General features: G+C 47.6%; 1 protein-coding gene across 1 annotated transcript in view; it reads right to left on the minus strand.

The window, feature by feature from the left end:
- Abcc4 (ATP binding cassette subfamily C member 4) overlaps window positions 1-21,728 on the minus strand; it is a 212,631-nt gene that overhangs the window by 107,479 nt on the left and 83,424 nt on the right. Inside the window, exons 12-19 of the mRNA XM_021181507.2 lie at window positions 19,263-19,357; window positions 18,987-19,073; window positions 12,113-12,209; window positions 7,682-7,891; window positions 5,769-5,909; window positions 5,413-5,450; window positions 4,953-5,047; window positions 3,032-3,178 (exon numbers count right to left, since the gene is read on the minus strand). Coding sequence (XP_021037166.1) covers window positions 3,032-3,178; window positions 4,953-5,047; window positions 5,413-5,450; window positions 5,769-5,909; window positions 7,682-7,891; window positions 12,113-12,209; window positions 18,987-19,073; window positions 19,263-19,357 — 910 coding nt within the window. The remainder of the gene's footprint in view (window positions 1-3,031; window positions 3,179-4,952; window positions 5,048-5,412; window positions 5,451-5,768; window positions 5,910-7,681; window positions 7,892-12,112; window positions 12,210-18,986; window positions 19,074-19,262; window positions 19,358-21,728) is intronic.

Raw genomic sequence — 21,728 nt, forward strand, 5'->3', positions numbered from 1 at the left:
CCCTGTAATAGATGTAAGAGCCACTTCTAAGTCACCTCAAAGGAGAGAGGACAGGGGGGAGGTGGGGGCTGAGAACAAGGAAGAGGAAAGAAATCAAGAGGAAAAAGGGAGACCTGGCTTTTGGCAATCTCGGGCCACACACTATTTTGGTTTGAAATTGAACCTAGTTAGGAACTTAAATCAAGATTAAACAGTTATGGCCCCTATTATATAAATCCACTGTGGCTAACTTTGTATACTCACACATGGATCCCACTGAGAAAGTGATTTCTCATCTCATGACTTAGAGAGCCGTGGGCCTTGGTTATCAGCAGTACAGAAGGCTGACGTTAGTTCTGCAATGTCAGCAGACAGAAGAAACCTGTACCTTCAGGTCTGACCTCACTCACTCTCCTTTAGGTACCACTCAGTGAACTTGGGGTGAAAGCTCGATAGCCAGTGTTTCGAGCAGCGTCCAAGGAAAACCTGGGTCTCTGGACTAGGGCAAAGGTCACCCACCGATCAGCACCAGAGCGGAGAGTCTGGAGGACACGGGCCACAAGATAGCAGTACTGAGTAGGGAGCATGGCAAGTCCCATGACTGCAAGACCAAGACCCGTCTAAATTACAGCACATGGTCTCTGAGAATCAGAGGTGGTGAGGGGCTCTGCAGGGGCAAAGCTATGAGGCCCCACTTCATGTTTCTGTAGCATTGTCCTCCTGTGCCTCACTTGCTGGACACTGGATGCTGGCAAGCATCTTCCTAGTTCCCTCACATTATCTAAAATCTGGGAGGATGCCCGGATGCAGGGATGATGAGGCACTCCAGCTGACCTCAGGGGCTCCTGGGAGCTGTCTCTGAAGCAACACCTTCTAAAGACACGTTGCTTGTGTCTTTACATTGCTCAGCCAACACGCTGCGTAACCGAGACGGCATGACACAACAAGGATGCTTCTGTACACATTCTATGTTTCGTAAACCACTACAGTACATAAATAATTAATGGTATAGACAGATTATACATAGCATAATTCATAGGCTGTGTCTCTTCACCATTTCAAAATGTGCAGAATTTTGCTCATATGAAAACTTAAATCTTAAAAAGTTTTAAAATGTATTTTAAGTACTCCACTAAAAGAGGTAAACAATTCGTGTTTACATTTCTGTCATGTAAGGACTATGTTTGGGGTTCATTAGGGCTCTGTTTTCATTGAAGGAAAAAAAAATCCTGCTAATAGACTCAGGACAGAGAAGCAAAATGAATCCTCTGACTTGACATAAAATTAGTTACCCAAGATTTAGACTGGGCCCTAAGTCCCTCAATAAATAAGAAAATCGGTACCAGGAAAAGCTTACGATTCTCGAACATGACGCACCTGGTTAGTAGGACCGGGAGCAGAGTCACAGAACAGCACTGCCTGCTGAGCGTTCCGGGTGTGCGTATAACTCTCGGGTGTCGGCTAAGCCAAGCAGCGACATCGATCATAGCAGCAAATCCTCCAGCTAACTTCTGACCACAGCCCCAGCCAGACCGCGTGTGACAACTGTGGTTCACAACAATCCCGTAAAGCAGGAAAGGTTGGGATTCCACCCCACGGGCAAGAACACTGCACTTCCGGTGAACTTCCAGTCACTGTTCTCAGTCGCTGGGAACCGACGGTGGGGCTGAAGCCACTTGGAGCACTGAAAATCTCTCACCTGTTTAAGTCTCAGTTTTTAATATGATGGATACAGACAATGTCCCCATTTCACGTATGTGAATGCCAAGGTGCGGGGAGATTGAGTACCCGGCCTATGAGCACTGCCGCAGCCATAACCAGTGATTCTCACAGGGAGCCAAGACAGCCACAGGCACCAGGGTCTGTACTTCCCACCAACACATCCTACTTCAAAAATTGCTCATCTGACACAATGCAAATGCTCTGCTCTTGATCCAGCAGCTCCTTAATGGCGGCTGTGTTACCACAGTCCTCCACGACAAGTCCCATTGATTACCACCTGCATAAACAAAGCTGCCCCGAGCCCCACGTCTGACCCCCAGGTGACCACGGTCTGTGAGGATGACTAACGCTTTCTAGGAACTTGGACCAAGGAGCTTCCTGCAGAAGCAAGTGGGTCAGAGGACCATCATGGGGGGCGCTATCGGTTCATGCAAAGACACGATGTCACACAACCAACGCGTACTTATAAGCCACAGAGTTTAAGGTCACGGGTGACAGTAAAACAAAGAAGGAAAGTCAGGGTTGCTGTTCATTTTTAAGACAGTGTTAAAGCGAATGTTGTGGTGCATGCCAGCGTCTCAGCACTTGTGAGGAAAAGACAAGAGAGTTGTTATCAGTTCAGGGTCAGCCTGGGCTACATAGTGACTTCCAGTCTGCCCAGGGCTTCATCAGTTCAGGGTCAGCCTGGGCTACATAGTGACTTCCAGTCTGCCCAGGGCTACAGTAGCAAGATACTACCTCAAAATACCAAATAACGAATATATATATGTTCTATCATAATAAACAAGATAAAATAAAATTTACTAAGGGGTGATCACACTTTGGGGGTTTTAGACTTATCTTCATTATCAGTCAGGTCGAAGTCCGCATAGTTCACGAAAGGAATGGTCCCCCCAAGACAAGAAGCAAGCACACAGCCCCTCATTTCTGGCTCAGAGGGCGGTCCTTCCAGTGAGACTCTTTAAAAGGGGGTACAGGCCAATGTTGTGTATATGCAGTAGGTGTCTTAGAAACTGCGACTACACTCTGTCCGCAAGTTATGTGGGGAGCTCTGGGAGCCGAGTGACAACTGGATTCACAACTCACTCTGCAAACTGAATGCCCATGTGCTGTCACACACACACACACACACACCAAGAGAACTCCATGCAGCTGATATTTAGATTTCCTATTGTAGGAGAGAAGTATCGGGGAAGCTTACTGTAGAGAATGAACAGACACGCAGACTGATCTCCTCCTTTCTCAAAGACCAGAATGCCATCAGACCCTCGTTGCGTGAGTGCATGCCTTAACAAGACACATTTACTGTGGAGCTTGGCGGCTGACTTACCTATTGGATTTCTGTCGAAGAACAACACGGGAGCCTTCAGGATGGACTCAAACATCCTGTTGTGCAAAGTCTGGGAAGCGTTCACAAGGATATAGAACACCAGTAGGGATCTTGCTATGCCAAAAAGGACAGTGACCGCAGTTAAACCTGAAATAAAAGAAAGCAAGGATCCTGAGGAAACAACACATTTCCCTCAACAACCCGACAGTTTATAAAAATATCACTGATCTTCCCCGTAAACATCTAGGTTCTATAAATACGATGCACATTTATGAGACACACTGACAAAAACTAAGTGGTTTTTTTTTCTTACTGAATAGAAAATACCTATGTGGGGTAGGGCAGATAAAGTATTAACTACAGGCTTTAAAAACAAATTGCATGCCCTACTAAACACTCAGAGGAAAGATTTCTGCCTACATATCCTAGCTGGTATTTACAAGTCCCCCAATCTAACACTGTGGTGGGTTCTGATACCATCATGTGGTGCTTGCTCCCACCTTTTCCTTGTAGGAAACCCCCTGAGTGGCTTTAAAGAATTTGAAAATATCACATTGGCTTACACACAGGAAAACTTTGAAATGGTTGAATTGTGAGAACACACAAATCATGTTTTTTTTTTACATAAGATAACTAAATAGTTAACTAGTCGCTCAATGCATGTCTCACGGAAACATATCAGAGTTTAAATGAGCAGTGTTCAAACTCTGTGTTGCATTAAGGCATTCTTGAACCATTCTGCATGGATAGGAAGTGGAGAGGCATGGTGTGCTGTGTCATGCTACACACAGGAGGCAAGCATTCTATCTTGAGCTACCCCCCTAACTCTGCTTCCCTAGTTTCTGTTAGCTTGTAGCTCACACTGCTACAAAGACCGGGAAGAGCTGATGTGGTAAACATGTTGCCTTCTAATGAAGCAGCGTTAACCCCGGAGCTACTTAATTCTAAAACTCCATACAGCTGCGTTTTCCTTGGCTGCCCAGGCTACTTGAATAGATAATGGATCTATTTCCCTTTAGGGTTCGCACAGTCTGCCAGTAGGGATGGTAACCAGTCAGTGGATTTAGGTTTCTTAGGGAGACTTCAACAAAGTTAGTTCCAAACCTCGGTGAATGGCTTCTAACAGCGATAATTCGTTCAAGCCAAGGAAAGCCTGAACAAGTGTCTCCCGTGGGAACACTTGAAATTTTAGATGAGGATTTTCTTTTTAAAACTAACTCTATGCTTTTTCCAAGCACTCTTGTGAAAACAGAGTGGGGTGTTAATATTAGTCTGGCAAACCAAATGTTAAACGAATCACACCGTCGGAGACGTGATAACATTGTTGGTCTCAAGGTAGGAAAGAGAAGGAGTTTTAATTCCTGCACACTGGGCCTCTCCCTGCTTAGCTTCCCTCTTTGGTAATTAGTGAAGCCCGAGAGAGGAGCAGTGTGCTGTAGGGAGCTTTGCATACCTGTGAGGGGATAATGCTTTTATTTGGGGGGCCTTGCTGCCAGAGGATTCCATCCAAGTTCAATAAAGGTCTGGGCTTATTCAGTCAGAATTGGAACAATCCAAGCCACAGGGCGGGGATCTGTTTCTAATCCCCCTGCCCATTCATATAATGATATAAGATTTAGCTAGAGCGACCTATTAGAATAGACAATAGTCACATATTTCCAGTGGCTGGTTTTCTGAACGCTCAATCCTAGTTTAACTTTCAAAATCCAGTACAGAGCAAATTAAGAGTCTTCATTCAACCTCTTTCTCCGGGTAGATTTAAAAAAAAAAAATTATTCTAATTAATTCACAGAGTAATGTGACAGAGTCTCCTAATCTGCTAAGACATTACTGAATCACTCCTAGGAGCTCTGGTTACTCACACAGGCCCATGGTAAGCACCTCAGGCCCTCAGATAACAGACCAAATGGCTAAACGTTACCTGCGTAAATTCCTAAGTACCAGCTGAGATCTAGGGTTTCCGTTATATTTCCATTCGCATTTCTGGTGTTGTTCAGTGCACCTTGCTTGTTTGCCCTATGGGAGGAACACGGGAGGGAAAAAAATTACTAAGGTATAGATTTAGGTAAAAACAAAAGGAACCTAAGCTTAGGAGAAATGCCTTGTGCCAGAAAGCAATTCCCAGCTCACACCATGCTTTATGCGGCTGCCCTTTAAACTTTGACCCCTGACGTTCAGTTCTCAAGGTGCAGGTGACGACCAGATATGGATAAAGAGCAGTGTGGGTCACACCCCACCAGCAAGCCTTCACTTTTCCTCTTCAAGTGACGGAAGGTTAGAATAGAAGGCCTAACAGATCCCATCTCTCCCTAAGACCTATGGGAAAACGAAGCTACTACCTATGGATCGTAGAGCCTTTAATTCTGACCAGAAGAACTTACCAGTGGGAAAGCCACCAGTCCTGAAGAACATAGAAAACCTGTGGAGGGAAGCGAGACACAGCGTTGGCAAGACTTGCGTGACTTCCAAACTCGAAACTCAAAATGGCTGAAGACGTGGGACGGAGAGGAGGCTTCCGGAGTGCTCACTACGACGGTCAGCTGGCTCAGGGCTGTGCCAAGCCCAACTGCCCAGACAAGGTGTCACCACTAAGCTCTAACAAGGTAACCCCACTTTTTTTCTTCTATACAATTCTCGACTGTGGTTCGCAACACCCCGGCTGCTCCCTGCCACACAGCACACCCCACTGTAAACCCATGTGTGAATATCCTGAGAGGGCACAGGTGTCACGATGTACCTGGCCCACAATGTTAAGCAGCACAAGGAAAATGATGAAGAACCAGGATGCGCCCGCCGAGAAGTAATTCTTGTAGGCCTTGAAGCCAATTCTCCCTTCTGAACGGCTCTCCTCGGGTTGCACTGCCTGCGTGTTCTCTGCCTGCGGAAGGTAAGAGGGGCGGTAAGCGAAAGGGAAGCACAAAAGCCTCCGAACGGTGACTGCAGGCAACGCTGCAGGAAAGCAGGCCAGCGTGGGAGAACAGATCGGCGGTAGGATGCACGCTTAACCCACGCAAGGCTGTAAGCTCAAAGGCAACACCAAAGACACCAAGAATGACCGAACGGCTCAAACTGCTAGCCAAGGGGAGTAGCCGAGTGGAAACTTCTACAAGAGAGGGAGGATAACACATCCATTTATGCCGGAATCATCCAAGCTCCCAGGTGTGGAGACTGGGGATGTGGACAGCAAAGACAGCTGTAAGTGTAGTCAGACACGGCATGTTTGGGTTCTGCTCTCACAAACTGAAAAAGATTCGGAGGGGGAAATAGTTGTCTGTACTGAACATGCATGGACACTTTTCTCGGCCTCTACTCCCCAGTAATTCCATGTATCAAGTGTCGATACAGTATTTATATTGTATTGCAAATTATAAGTAATCTAGGGAGGCCGTGAAATATACAGAAGTACTCAGGTTATCTGCACACATGATGCGTTTATATAAACTTGAACTCCCTCAAACCTTGCTATCCTTGGGGGTCCTAGGACCCAAACCCATGCCATGTCAATGCCAAGAGATGGGATGGCCTGCCTACCTTCCTTCCTTCCTTCCTTCCTTCCTTCCTTCCTTCCTTCCTTTCTCCCTTCCTTCTTTCCTTCCTTCCTTCTTTCCTTCCTTCCTTTCTTCCTTCCTTCCTTTCTCCCTTCCTTCTTTCCTTCCTTCCTTTCTTCCTTCTTTCCTTCTTCTCTTCCTTCCTTCTTTCCTTTCTTCCTTCCTTCCCTCCTAAGACAGGGCTTCTGTGTGTAGCCTTGGCTGTCCTAGAACTCACTCTGTAGCCCACGCTGGCCTCAAACTCAGTAATCCCCCTGCCTCTGCCTCCCAAGGGCACCACCAGCTGGCCAAGATGATTTTCTTTTTAAAGGAGCACTAGTGTATACTTGCTTGAAAGGCTAAGGTGTGGTAAAGACATATGCCCTAAAGTTATACATGAACCTATGCTGACTACTGCACTCTCAGTCAAGAATAAGATGCGGCCCGCGGGCTCACGAGGGAGAAGGAAGCTAACTCTGAAAGTCTGTCATGGGCTACATTAGCAGCTCTGTGTCCTTCTTGACTGGGAGCTAACTCTGAAAGTCTGTCATGGGCTACATTAGCAGCTCTGTGTCCTTCTTGACTGAAAAAAGCATCAAAGATAGGCCAAGTAACTCCTGTCAGCCACCTACGTTGTTAATGGGCTACAAATAACAAAAAGTAGCGGATATAACGTGAACACGGCAAGACCCTAAGTCAGTGGTACTCACCCCTGTGGGTGGCCCCTTTCAGGGTCACCTGAGACCATTAGAAAACACATAGACATGTATTATGACTCATAACAGTAACAAAATTACAGTTGTGAAGTAGCAATGAAAATGAAAATAACTTTAGATTTGCCTGTGGTAAATCCTAAACTTCAGACATCCACCAGTCACACAGACCTTTGGAACTTCTAGTAGCATAGCCACTGTTGATGTCGGTGAGGTCCTCCAGCCCACACCCAAGGGAAGGCGACAGCCAGGGCTGGCCCCCTTTACTCTATGTTAATCCTACATTTCATAACACCTTAGAGTCACAGGTCCAACTCCAGGACAAACACAGATGCCACCAGCAGAGTGACTGAACGGATTACAAGGTCTGTAAACGCAAAAGAGAACCATGGGACAGGAGATGAACTCACGTCTTGGCCCTCTGGGGCCCCGTCTTTCAACGAGGGTCTGGATGACTGCTGAGACCAAATTGAGGCCTCGGAGAAGGTTCGGTTCCTGAGTGTCGGGGTTCCTGGGGCTGTGGAGGGCTCTGCTTCCTCGTTTTCTTTCTTTAACAGGGAGCCAAAATCTACACCAGATTTCAGAAACTCCGTGTAAGTCCCCTTCTGCACCATCTCACCCTAAAACAAAAGGAATTTTAGAGGCAGATATTTGTACTTAATAACTCCAATCAACTGGCCAAAGCCAACTGGCCTTCAGTTATGATTGCTTTGGGGGTCTGTGATCCCGGTTGACAACTATGGAGTAGCTCAACTAAGCCACCCAAGTGAGAGTTGTGCTTCCTGCCAAATTCTAGGTGCTCAGCAATATAAAACCAACTTGTCTCGTGCTTTACGGCCCAAACACAATGGGCACTGAAAGGAGCAAAAAGCATAGATGATGGGAGAATCCACCGGGTCAGCGAGGTATAGCGTGTACCTCTGCCTAGGTAGGATGAACTTACCCAGCCTTAGCTGGCTGCCCCCTCGGAGACAAGTCACGTGCAGACTTCCCAGTCTAAATTCCAGACTAAAGCTTGCCCCCAAATTTAAGCTCCTCACCAAAGACTCGACATTCCACACAACATCTAATCAAGTGGTTTCCTCCTGACCCAAGGAGATAATATGCAGATATCTTCACAATGTTTTATCCCATGAAGAGAGACTCAAATGATTTATCTAAAGTCACAAAAGAGTACCGGGCAAAATCCTGGGGCACGGAATCAAAGGAGAACAGCTCTGAAGTGAGAAGTGGTCAGGCTCCACCTTCTCCCGTGCCCTCCCCGCAGCCCCACCCCAATCAAGGTGCTCCACTGAGGAAAATCCCAGTGCTGTTGGGCTTTTAACCGTCTGACAGCTAAAGAATTATGAAGTTATTCCTGATGCACCATGCCCTGCGGCACTTAGAAGGCAGGATTCGATTTGCACACTTGTTAACACAATTGGTAAGATTCAATTTGCACTCTTGTTAACACAATTACGCCCTTCCTCTCAGAATCAGTAAGACACACGAGGAAACTACTGGAGACAGGGCATTTCTGCTGGAGACAGGCAAACTACTGGAGAGAGGGGGCCAAACGGGCAGCCATCCTCTGTGCTGTTAGACAGGGGCCAGACTAATAGTAAGAGCAGGCCTTCCTCTCTCCAGGGTCCCTGCTAGTGGACGAATAAATTGTTGAGTACAAAAAAAAATAAAACTCAGAATCTGCAGGAGGCAGGATCTCAGAAAACGGTCACCATGTGCAGACAGGTGACAAAGCTATTCTCTACCTACTGGCTCTGCAGGCAGGATACTCAGCTCTCTGCACATGAAATTAATTGTTTTCCAGCCTGGGGAATCGGAGTTTTCTTCCCGGGGGGATAGGAAACAGCTGACACACCAAGTTGTTGCTAAGGGGGTAGTCATCCTGCCTTCTATAATCTTCTTTGTGGCGAGGATCTATTTGATGGGACTTTGATTGACAGCTTCCTCGCCTCTCTTTGGTAGCCACATGAAGTATCAAGCAAGCACTAAAGGACCTCTGCGGGCGCTCCACTATCACCACACAGCCTGTGTGCTGTAAGAATGTGTGATCTACCTCTCTGAGAATAACTGCACACAAACATGGGGAACTCTGGCTAACACGCATTTGTCATTTCCATCTTTGGCCAAGGGATTACAGAAGTGGTTTAGATATAGCTTAATTATTTGTGTTCCTCCATGGGTGATGAACGACTTAGTCCTATGAGAGGTTGGGGAGGTGGCATCTCAGTGTGTCTGGTGTTGGGTTTCTTGTGTAAGTTCTTCCTTGTACCCTTCCACAACTGCGGCCGGAAGGGCTTTGCAGTGGGAGTCAACACAGACACTGAGTCTCTGACCCTTTCTGCTTATAAAGTGACTTGTCCTCTCCACCAAGTCTCTCCCCCAGGGCTCAGAAAAAACCACAGACGTGAGGGGAAAGGGCCTATGAGCCAGCAGGGATAGAGGATACCAGGAGAGCCCTCCAAATCAACTAAGCTCACATGAACTCACAGAGACTGAAGCAGCAAGCCCAGGGCCTACATGAGCCTGCACCAGCTCCTCTGTGTATAGATTATAGCTTCCAGTTTAGCATTGTCATGGAGAGTGTGTAAGTGAGTGGGGTCTCTAGTGCTTGTGCCTGTTCATGGCTTCTTGTCAGGTCCCACTTCAATGTGATGTGGTTTTTTGTTTTGCTTTGTCTTACTATCTTTTATTTTGTTACATTACGTTGGAAATTCTCAGTGGTTAACAATGCTGAATAAAGGAAGCAGTAAACATGGGCAGGAGCAAGCTCAGGGGGCTGTTTTCTACCTGTGGTGGAGAACTTGACCCTCCCCCTCCCCCAGCCCCACCCCCTCCCCGCAGAGGATGAGCACCCATACACCAAAGAAAACATGCCAAGGAGGAGACTCAGCAGGTCACCAGCACCTCTGAAAATGTCCTGCTAATTTTGACTTCAGTAGGATGAGTTTTCGTCAGGGGTTAAATGGTGGTCCTATCCCTCAAGACACTGCAGCTCTAAACCTTGGGATGAATGAATGTGACTTTACAGAGAAACTCGACCTTTGCAGAGATAATCAAGCAAAAGTGAAGTCATGCGAGTCCAGGCTGGAGTAATAAGAAAACATCTGGGCAAACACAGCCTGCACCTATGATGACAGAGACAGAACCTGGAACATTTGCAGCTATAGGCCAAGGGAGGCCAAGGGTGAAAGAGGCAAGAAACAGATGTCCCCAGTGCTTTCTGAGACAGCACAGTCATTGGGCCTAACACACCAGCAGGCTTCAGCCCAGTGAGACCGTAACTTCCTAGCATATTCAGTCCCCAGCTCACAACTGTCCCTTCTAGCAGTCCTAGGAAACTGACTCACTGACCTAAGCATATTCTTCAACCTTCTGAACTACAAGACTGACTTCTAATTGCCACTGCTATAGCCTAGTGAGGAAGGGGGTGGGAAGGGAGAGGAAAAATCACAGATGAGACCCCAGTCCCTCCGTGCTAGGTATAAAACAACAGGGGCCATGTCAGTCCAGGTCACTGTCCTGGTCTCGAACCCCAACTCCCTCTAGGCCCAGCTCACTTGGCACACACATGGAGACTCCAAGCTGTCCATCCAAACATGCCCGCCCGGTAATCTCTCTCTAACACCTGCCTCGGTGGCCCTCCCTGTCCCAGCTGTGAACTCAAGCAGGTCAGGAAGCAGCGGCTGATGCAGAGGCCATGGAGGGATGGTCTTTTCCACTGGCTTGCTCAACTTGCTTTCTTAGAGAACCCAAGACTACCAGCCCAGAGGACCCACAAGGGGCCTTTCCCCCTTGATCACTAATTGAGAAAATGCCTTACAGTTGGATCTCATGGAGGCATTTCCTCAACTGAAGCTCCTTTCTCTGTGATAACTCCAGCTGTGTCAAGTTGACACATAAAACCAGCCAGTACAGATACCCTTTAGGCAAACAGTAGATGACAATTCAGGACACATGGAAGATGTAACTTCCAAATTATCTACTGTGACTTAGGTCTTGGAGAGACGAAACGAAAACCTCTAAGAAAACAGTGCCTTCGCCATCATTAATCTCCTCCCTAGAGCAGCTTGCAAATTTGAGGGAGCAATTTTATAATCTGTATGTATGAGGACTAATACAACTGACATTTCTGCTTCCTGCTAGGGTCGTCCTTGTTATTATCTGCTTGCCTGCCTGCCTGCCTGCCCGCCCGCCTGCCTGCCTGCCCGCCCGCCTGCCTGCCTGCCTGCCTGCCTGCCCACCTGCTTGCTTGCTTGCTTGCTTGCTTGCCTGAGTACATGAAACAGGTTTTCATGTATCCCAGTCTGGCCTTGACCCTCTACATAACAACACCTTGAACTTCTGATCCTCCCATCTCTACCTCTGAGAATAAAGAGGTGCACAGCACACCCAGTGGATGGAGTGCTGGGGACGAGACCCAGGCTTTTGTGCATGTCAGGCAGACTCTCTTCCAATGGGGCCACATCCCCAGACCTCCTACTGATATTTCTAGAAGTCCTTTGGATATCCTCAAAGCTGTAAATCTCAACTCCAGGAAACGGATGGAAAATAAAGGAAGGGAAGAGAGCTTCCTGGCTTCCTGAGGAGTCCCTGGAGCTCACTCTGATGGGAAACCCAAGTTTCAACACACCTGAGGCTCTAGCTGGTTCAGTGGACATCTAAGTTACTCACACTCGGGTCGTGCCTTCAAGAAACCCCTAACATTGCTCTTGGGTCTGTTTTACTTTCTTCACAAGGGCATTTCTTTCTCTGAATGCCGATGCTTAAAATGTGTATTTAAAAAAAAAAAAATCTCCTAACAAACTCTGAGTCTGCTTTTTAAAAAAGGAATTACTTACATCTTTGAGTATGAGGATGTGGCTTGCAGCTTTGAGGTACTGTAATTGGTGAGTCACTAAAATGGTGATCTTCTCGTGCAACGCCTGACAGATACACCTGCCAACGGAAGCCGCCAGAGGAGAAAGCACATTAGCAGGGCTCTCACAGCTATAAACAGATGCTCAAGCCATAACGAGAGAATGGCAACACAGCAGCAGTGTGTATTTTAAAAGATGTTTAAAGGCAAATTAGATACAAGCTGGAGAGACAGGTTAGTAGTTAACGGTAGACACTGCTCTCGCAGAGGAGCCCAGTTCTGTTCTCACCACCCACGCTAGGCAGCTCTCAACAGCTATAATAACTTCAACTTCAGGCCCATCCAAGGTCCTCTTCTGGGCTCTGAGGGGACTTACACTTACGGGCATATACCCACCCAGAGACACACATACATGACTGAAAAGCAATAAAAATGAATCTTTGAAATTACATACAAGAATAAATGAATGATCTGAGCTACGTACTCAAACCCACTGCAAGCACCTGCGCCTTGCGCTAACAGACTTTGAAAAGTAGCCAACAGAAAGGGCTTTGACTGCTCATCTTTCTTCTCAAACTTAAGTTTAATGATTATGAAAATTTACACATTACGTGACCAAAAAAGGAATTTGTGCGGCGCATGATAAAAGCAGCTAAACAAAAATAGTATTCCAAAACTTGACTTGACTAAAATCCTAGTTATCTTTTTTATATATATATGCACATGGTATGCAAGTGTTTATGATGGAGACCAAAGGTCAACCTTGGGTGTATATTTTTAGGTACCATCACCTTGGGGTTTTGTTGTTGTTGTTGTTGTTGTTGTCGTTTGGGGTGGGGGGTTAAGATTCATTTATTATGTACAGTGTTCTCCCTGCATGTATGCCTGCATGCCAGAAGAGGGCATCAGATCCCAACACAGATAGCTGTGAGCCACCATGTGGTGGCTGGGAATGAACTCAGGACCTCTGGGAGCGTAGCCAGTGCTCTTAACCGCTGAGCCATCCCTCCAGAGTCTAGTTAGCTTATTGTGATACAGGAATTGAAGAAGTGGACTTACATCATCACATGAAAATGCGGCTTTCTTGCTTAGATGGTGCATAGGTGCTAACTTACAATGCCTGCGTTGATTAATAAAAGTTCTTAGGGACTAGGGATAGAACTCAGTTGGCAGAGCACAGGCCTAGCACATACAACGCCCTGGGTTCAAACTCCAACACCACATAAACACATACATCCCTGCTATCCCAGCACTGAGGAGGTGAGAGAGGAGGCATTAGGAGTTCAAGGACATCCTCCACTCTATAGCAAGTTTGACGCCAGCCTGGGCTACGTGAGACTCTGTCTCAAAACAACAACGACAACAAAAAAATGAGTAATAAGAATAAAAGCAGTAAAGGAATGTCCTTAGAACCTCAGTAACTCTTTTCAGATGTACATTTATCAACCTCTTTTCCTAAATAGCAGTGGGTTGGAAAGTGATGGAGGAGACCACACCAAGTCTCTGCAACAATCCTACTCTTCCATTCTGGGAGCAAATTATCTTCTTTAAGGACTAAAACGTCCAAATCTTAAAAAAGATGGCATCAATGATCTCAAGTGCACAACCTCTGAGGTGGTGACTGTTGCCTTTCAAGTGTACCCACATGCTCACAGCAAACCCAGCGGAGCCCAGCCTTAGCTAAGAAGCAGCCAGCTAAGGGCCATCACCGACAGAGCTCCTGAGTCTGCTCTGGGTTTGGCGGTCCTCACACAGAGCAACTGGCAGGGCTGCAGGCCATAACCCAGCCGACTTCGGCTGTCAGGTGGAGATCCGTAGAAAGTCTTCGAATCAAGCTCTTTGAATCTCTGTCTACTCTGACTAGCTAGTTACTAAGTCTCATGGAGCCTTAGTTTCTTAATCTCAAAAGTAAGGCTACTTGTCCATGAAGATAGCTTTCATACTACTGGAAGGTGCTAGGCAAACCTCCAAAGGAGGGAAGCAATCCACAGCCCTAACCCAGACACCTATACACAATGACAGCCAGCACGGCCTGACAGCCTAAGGGTGCAGTGGAGACACTCATACCTAAGCAGTGACCAGTCACTCAACAGACTTGGGGAGCTCTCAACAGAAGGGAAAGGATGCTTAGCACTGGGAACCTAGGTAACTACCCAGAGCTAGTGACGTCATCGTGACATCACAGATCTTGAACACACACACATAGACAAATACAACCCGGTCAGTCTGTGTAATGTCACTTGCATATGTACACTCTCAGGGCTGACCATTTGGGGTTGGATAACCAACTGCTGCGCTCTTCCCTGGGGAAGGCTATTTCTCCAGCTCTCAGCATTCTGTACTAGCTGCTTGGAGTTCTTTGTCTACAGTTGGGACCTCTTGAGCTTCTCTCCTTCGCATGCCTATTGCTGTCGTCCTCGTTCAGGTTTCCTATAGGCGGCCTTGCTGGTGAGGATTAATGGGTGCAGCTTCTGACATATCTAGGAGACAGGACCTCACGGGAACTTCCTGTTCCTCTGGCTCCGGCAATGGTTCCTCCCACTTCCCAGTGATGTTCCGTGAGCTTTTTAGGTGCAGGAATTGTGTTATAGACGTGTCAACAGAGGCTGCCAGGCACCTCACAACCACTTGTGGAGCATCAGGTAGACTGACTGGGTTGTATTTATGTATTTAGGTGTGTGTGTGTGTGTGTGTGTGTGTGTATGTGTGTGTCTCTGTGTGTGTCTGTGTGTGTCTCTGTGTGTGTGTGTGTCATAATAAGAGCTAAAGAAAAGGAAGCCATGATTCTAAGAGGAAGCAGGGGCTCCAGACACATGTGAGGAGTTGGAGGGAAGAAAGGAAAGAGGGGGAAATGACATAATCACAGTTTAATTTTTAAAATATGAAAAATTATAAATAACAAAGATGTTAAGGCTACTTATCTGAGAAACAAAGGGACAGACACGGGGAAAGGTCTAGAACACCATCACCAATGTTCAAACCCTATCAGCTCCGCCCTCTAGGCTCCTTCTCTAGGCTTCTAACCATCTTTGCTTCCACTTGGGGACTGGAAGTCTTTATTAAAAAAAATGAAGGTTTTTCTAGAACTCAGCTGTTAGCAGAACCAAGACTCCCAAATCCATGTATAATCTATGTATCCCTTCATGCACTCTATGAAGAATTAAGTTTTCCTCTTTCAGCATGCCATGATGTGGCTTAGTTCTCACCTACATCTCTCGACCTGATAAACCTTCCTTGGATGCAGCTCTCAAGGCTTCAGCTGAGCTGTGCCCTCACTCAGGGCCACCCGCCTTCATCCCTTCATGTGACTGCCAGGGAGGCGTTAACCCTCAGCCCTGTGGGCTCTGACACATGCAAGGCCCAAGCCAAGGGTTTCGGATGCTTTCTTCCTAACAATTTCAATCACAGCCAAGACAATGTAAATCCTTAGAATAATTTTCTGACTAGTGGTTTTATACTTTCCCTAAGTTAGGTGGCTTTTTTTTCCCCAGAATGTCTTTTAAATTTTAAAAAGTAAAATTTCTAAGTGCACATGCATGTGTGTGGGAGTGGTAAAGTGTGTGTGTGTGTGTGTGTGTGTGTGTGTGTGTGTGTTTGAGGCAGAAGAAAACGCATTGTGGTGTCATGATGTGAGTACAAGAAGAAGCAAGGTAGGAATCGCTATTTTAGAAAATGTGGGAGAAGGAGGCCCCTCTGCAAGGAAGGAACCATGGTGATACATGGGGTTCCGTGGCCCTGGCAGATGCTGTGGCCCTGGCGGGTGTCATGGCTCTAGAATGCTCTCATGTACTCAGTCCTGTGTGGGCAGGAAGGCCAAGGCAATGCAGAAACCCACACTGAGTGCTATGGTGAATGGGCTATGAGCCCATTAACAGTTCTAGAAAGCCATAATGTTTCTTGGAGGTGCAGGAGAGAAAGTCAGGCACGCAGGCCACGTGCCTTCCTCCCGAGGCACAGTCATCAAGCTGAGAAGGAGCGACCTCATTCAACATGCCATCATATGTGGAATGCTGGAGTGCTGGGTTACAGAGGCACCAGCAGTGGGGCGGACTGCAAAGAACAATGTCCCCCATTCTGGTACGACGAGCAACCACATCCTGATGGCGAGAGTGTACGAAAGACTGAAGCAGGGAAGGTAAGCCACTGCTGGATGCTGAAGCCCTTGCCCACGTATGTGTTCATACACTGAAGCCTAATCACCAGTGTGATGGTGTGAGGCACTGGGGCCTTCATGGGAATCTGCCACCACGGACAGGGTCAGTGCTGTTCCTGAACCAAAGCATGGACCACTGCTGTCGTTGGGACAAAACAAGAAGACATCTAGCTATGAACATCAAATCTGCTAGCACTTCATCTCAGGCTCTGAGAAATACATGTGTGTTGTTTATAAGCACCCAGTTGCGGCGTTTTGTCATAGTAGCTCCTATAAACTACAAGGATGAAGGAGGGATTGGTAGTGTGGGAGATCTAACTACGAAAACCCTGAAGAGATCATGGGAGAGGCAGCCATCTGTAATTCTGAGACTTTCCCCAATGCAGAATCCACAGCTAGATCAGACTGGCCCCAGCCTCCCACTTCCTCTGTTTGCAACATATAGTTGTAAAACTTGAAAACCGTAATAACCTTGGACGTATATTCGTGATTGGAGTAAAATGTTAATGGCAAACAGAAGAGTGACTCATTCGCGTTTAACACAAACACTTCACATTTCTAAGCCTCGACATGGCCGCCATCTTTCATAGCATATTGTTCGATCCAATTTTCTAACTCGTTGAGAACATTCTCCAGCTGCCGCTGAGTGATTTCCTAAATTGCATCTGTGCTACCCGCTCCAAGTTTCCCCCCAAAGAACGTGGTTCTGATTAGCAAGCACCAATTTTAACAAGCTTGCTTCTACCGAGTGTCTATCCAAAGCCATTAAAACATTAAAGGTTCGAGGAGACCTTATGAACACTGTTCAAAAGGGAACTCGGGAGCGCCCTTGTGATCGGCATACTGATACACAGCAATTAAAATGCGTTCCTCTCTCCTCCCTCGAGACTCTGCTACAGCATCCCAGCGAGAATTAGTCTCCAAGTGATGGGGAACTTGAATGGATCCACTCAAGGCTCACCCAAGGGACAAAGGGCTGATTCTGCCCAGAATCCATCAAGTCAGAAAAAGAGGGTCGGATGAGAGAGCTTCATTAAAGCCAACCACCAGCTGCTCTCACTTGCTGCATTCTGAAAGACTCAACACTACCGGGCAGGCATTTTTATTTTTACCGTGGTGAAATATACACGCCATAAAAGTCGCTACTTTAACCATTTTAGGTGTCTCACGACAGCGTGAAGTGTAGTCACACTGCGGTCCAGCCACCATGACCACCACTTCCAGGATATTTTCATCACCACAACATCAGGCGCGGCATGTGTGGATCCCGTGTTGGTTCGGAGGCAGTCGCTCTCCTCTGAACACCGAGTCTCAGAAGGCCCCGCTCAGTGGATGACCTTGGGTGCCAGTCCTCGAGTCCAGAGCCTGGGCACCTGTTATCTTGACTCTGCCTGAAATCTGTTCTGAACTGAACGCCATCCCTCAAATCCATGTACTAAAGCGCAACACCTAATGATGGACAGACAGAGCCTTTAGAGAGAATGGTAAGGGAGGCTATGGGGTGCCTCCTCAATCGACCTGATTGGTGGCCTGTGAAGAGGAGATCTGAGGAAAGATGCCCAAGAAGGAAAATGTGCAGATGTGCCAGGCCAGCAGTGGCCTCTCACCTCAGACTTCCACCCTCCCTGGCTCGTAGGAATGGAAGCTCTGCGTTGTGAGCCACACCGGCTGTTGCCTTTTATTTTGGCACATGGAGCTAAAGAACCCAGGACCTGCAGGTTGGCACTGGGGCTCTTAATCACGTATTAGTGCATCTCCGCACAGGGAAACGCTGTGCTTGATGCTCTTCTCTTTTCTTTTCTGCCTTTTTTAAAATTAGATATTTTCTTTATTTACATTTCAAATGCTATCCCAAAAGTCCCCCATACCCTCCCCCGCCCTGCTCCCCTACCCACCCACTCCCACTTCTTGGCCCTGGTGTTCCCCTGTACTAGGGCATATAAAGTTTGCAAGACCAATGGGCCTCTCTTTCCACTGATGGCCGACTAGGCCATCTTCTGCTACATATGCAGCTAGAGTCAAGAGCTCTGGGGTACTGGTTAGTTCATATTGTTGTTCCCCCTATAGGGTTGCAGACCCCTTCAGCTCCTTTGGTGCTTTCTCTAGCTCCTCCATTGGGGGCCCTGTGTTCCATTTTATACTTCTATATTTGCCAGGCACTGGCATAGCCTCACACAAGACAGCTATATCAGGGTCCTTTCATCAAAACCTTGCTGGCTTATGCAATAGTGTCTGGGTTTGGTAGCTGATTTCTAGTGCCTTGCTTGTCCGTGCCTTTATACTTCTGTGTCTGCTGCTCCTTCTACCAGAAGGAGTGAAATCCCCTGGTCCCTGTCCCCAAATGGCCCAGCACATTTCTATGGAGAAAATGTGCTGACTCCCCACTACCAAGCTGCCATGCCCCCTCCTTCCTTGTAACCCTGCACATCTTCCCTCTTCCTGGGGCCCAGGTTGCCCAGTCTCTTGACTACGAACTTCAAGGAGCCAGAGGAAAGACTTAGAGGATGTGCCTTCTGTTCTTAAACTCTAACACTCGGGCTCTGTGCACGTCCCTGCACTGGCGGCACCCGCTCTATTTTTCTACCTTGACCTTGCATCTGTAAAATGGGTCAACTGGAGGGGAACAGAGAAGAGAGAAGTTGTAGAAATTGCAAATCCCTCACGGAGCCATTGACAGAGCTGACGTAAGACAGAACAAACTCACAGTTGGAACAGGTGCTTGCCCACTTCTGCATCGACAGCACTGAGCGGATCATCAAGGAGGTAGATGTCGGCGTCCTGGTAGACGGCCCTGAAAGGCACAGAGAGAAATCAGACCGGAAAGCACCTCATTGGTCACTGCCAGAGGGATCCAGGCTCATGGCAACTGGGTGTTCATTTGAAGTATCTGGGGAACTACTTAAAACCGTTGCGGCACACAGTACTAAGGTGCTGAGCAGCCATCGCAGGCCTCGCACAATGGCTGCGGAAAGCAAGTTACCGTGCCAGGTTCACCCGAGCTTTCTGGCCTCCGCTCAGCGTGGCTCCCCGGTCTCCTATGACAGTCAGATCCCCGTCCTCCAGAAGCTGCAAGTCCTGCATGAAGAGAGAGGAGGGAAGACTCAGCATATCTCTGCCTCGGTCATCTGCCCGGCAGCTTTGCGTCAGAGGCAGGTGGTGCAGGGGGGGAAGAGCAGGTACGCCCACTTAACCAATGACAAAGCACTCAGGACATTGCCATGCTACACTTTTTCTGAGGATTTGGGTACTTGGCTATCTTAAAAGGTGTGTGCTAAGCAATGACTCGCCAGTGTTCTGGGCATAGTGACTTTGGCAGTGAAGGAAATGAAGTCCTCCTGAAAGCACTCATAATGAAAACTGACAATATGAAAAGTCAACAGGATGGCAAGGCTTAAGGAAGCTCATGGCTGGGGAAAGGGCAGAAGTCTGGGGGGAGGAGGTGGGGACATGTGGGGTCGTAGGGGTCGGGGGTGGGAGGATGGGAGGTAGGGGACATGGGGGTGGAGGGAATGGGGTGTGGTACATAGGATAGGTGTGTGGGGAGGTGTGAGGAGTGTGAGGTGGTGAGGTGGGGGTATGGGGGTGTGAAGGGGTGTGGAGGTATGGGGTGGTGGTGTGGGGAAGTGGGGGGTTGGGTAGGGGAATGTGAGGAGGTAGGAACATGGGGGGTCGTGGGGGTGGGGGTGGGAGAATGGGAGGGTCAGGGGTGGGGGACATCATTTGCACTGAATGGTCAGCGACGGCTCAGATCAAGAGAGCCTAGAGTGGAGAGGGCTAGCGAAACCTGGGCAAAACAGATGGCATCATACACAGGGAGGAATAATTTATAGTTCCTGTGAGCTGGTGTATATCTGCTGTGTTCAAAGGACAGAAACCTTGAGGCCACGGAGTTGGAGCAGCGCTAAGAGACGAGGGCGATGAGGAGAGACAGACCCCTGCTTCACTGGTATGACATTCAAGGGATGACATGATCTGGCTCATGCCATGCAGGGAATCACTCTCAGGGGCAAGCAGGGCCCACCTGAGGAACTGTTACAACAGCCTGCGCACTGTGAGTGCTTAGGGCCCTGTGCTACAGGAAACATGGACAGAAAGAAGCACGCACTAGACGAGTTCCAGAGCCTCCACTGTCAGGACTCGCTTACAGAGGACCATGGAGCTTTGGGCATAGAAGTAGAAACAGATCATAAACGACTGAATGGGGAGGGTGGAGGATACAGGCTGGGGGATAAATCGGACGCCCAGTGATGGCCAAACGGAGATGCACACTGCTCCAAAGCAGGCGAGTCTGAATGCCTCCACTAAGGAGCAGACACAAGAGCGACAGGAGCAAATGTAGCTCACCAGGGAATGTGCGCCTTCACAGCCACCCCACCAACCTCTGACTCAGCCTCCCACATGAACCACGCATTCACAAGCATGGTAGAGGGGTAGACAAAGCCTACACGAGCAGGTAGAATAAAGACACCGTGACACGCAAGCCAAGACATGAAGGAAAGAAAACTGAACGTTCACTTGGGAATCTAGGAAGGAAGATCTCCAAATCAACACGCTTTACATGAATATTAAACTGACAAACTACAGAATCTTGGAGGGAAATCACAAAACATCCCCCAAATAACAGGGTAACAATCAGGTCTAAAGGCACCCCACATATGAGAAATATCTACTTGTGGCTGCTGATAACTATCACAGGCAAAGTCTGGCATAAGACAGAGCCAACCGTGTAGAGAGAGTGAATGAGAGAGACTGAGTACAACAGATCAATCTTCTGTGGCTGGGTCCCTTTCTTATTCGATGTGTATATTCACTACTTAATACAAATATAGTTTGTATTATTATTACTATAAATGACCTGATGTCATTTATAAAGACACAGACCCCTCATTACTTTCTTCCTACATCATTATAAAAGCCACTGACCAATACAATCTGTGACGTTCCAGCTATCGTTCAAGTGAAATCACACTTTCCCCAGAGGGCTGACTAAAAAGCCTTCAGCACCACACCTCTGAGAGATCTGTCTGGCCTTTTCTTCACACTATAAAAGAGCAGCTGAGTGGCCAGGATGCTATAAACAGGCCCTGGGGCAAGTCCCTACAAGCTATCATTGACTGATTTTTATAGCTAAAGTGAGGCCCGGTGTCTGTAGGCATGTGCCTTGTCTTCCTGCGCGCTTGCATTCCACTATCAGGTACGAACAGCTTTAGTCAATCGTCTATCAGTTCTACCAAAATCATCATGTGTGATATAATATTTCATCTCGTTATTTTCTGGGCAGCTCAAGGTCATTTTTTAAAATCTTCCCTCTCCTGATGAAGTGTTGTAGAATTAAAAAGAGAAATCGGGCAAACATTTTTTCTAGGAAGGAAGGAAGGAAGGGAGGGAGGGAGGAAGGGAGGGAGGAAGAAAGGAAGGGAGGGAGGAAGGGAGGGAGGGAGGAAGG

This window comes from Mus caroli, chromosome 14 (assembly GCF_900094665.2).
Source record: "Mus caroli chromosome 14, CAROLI_EIJ_v1.1, whole genome shotgun sequence".
Taxonomy (NCBI): Eukaryota; Metazoa; Chordata; class Mammalia; order Rodentia; family Muridae; genus Mus; species Mus caroli.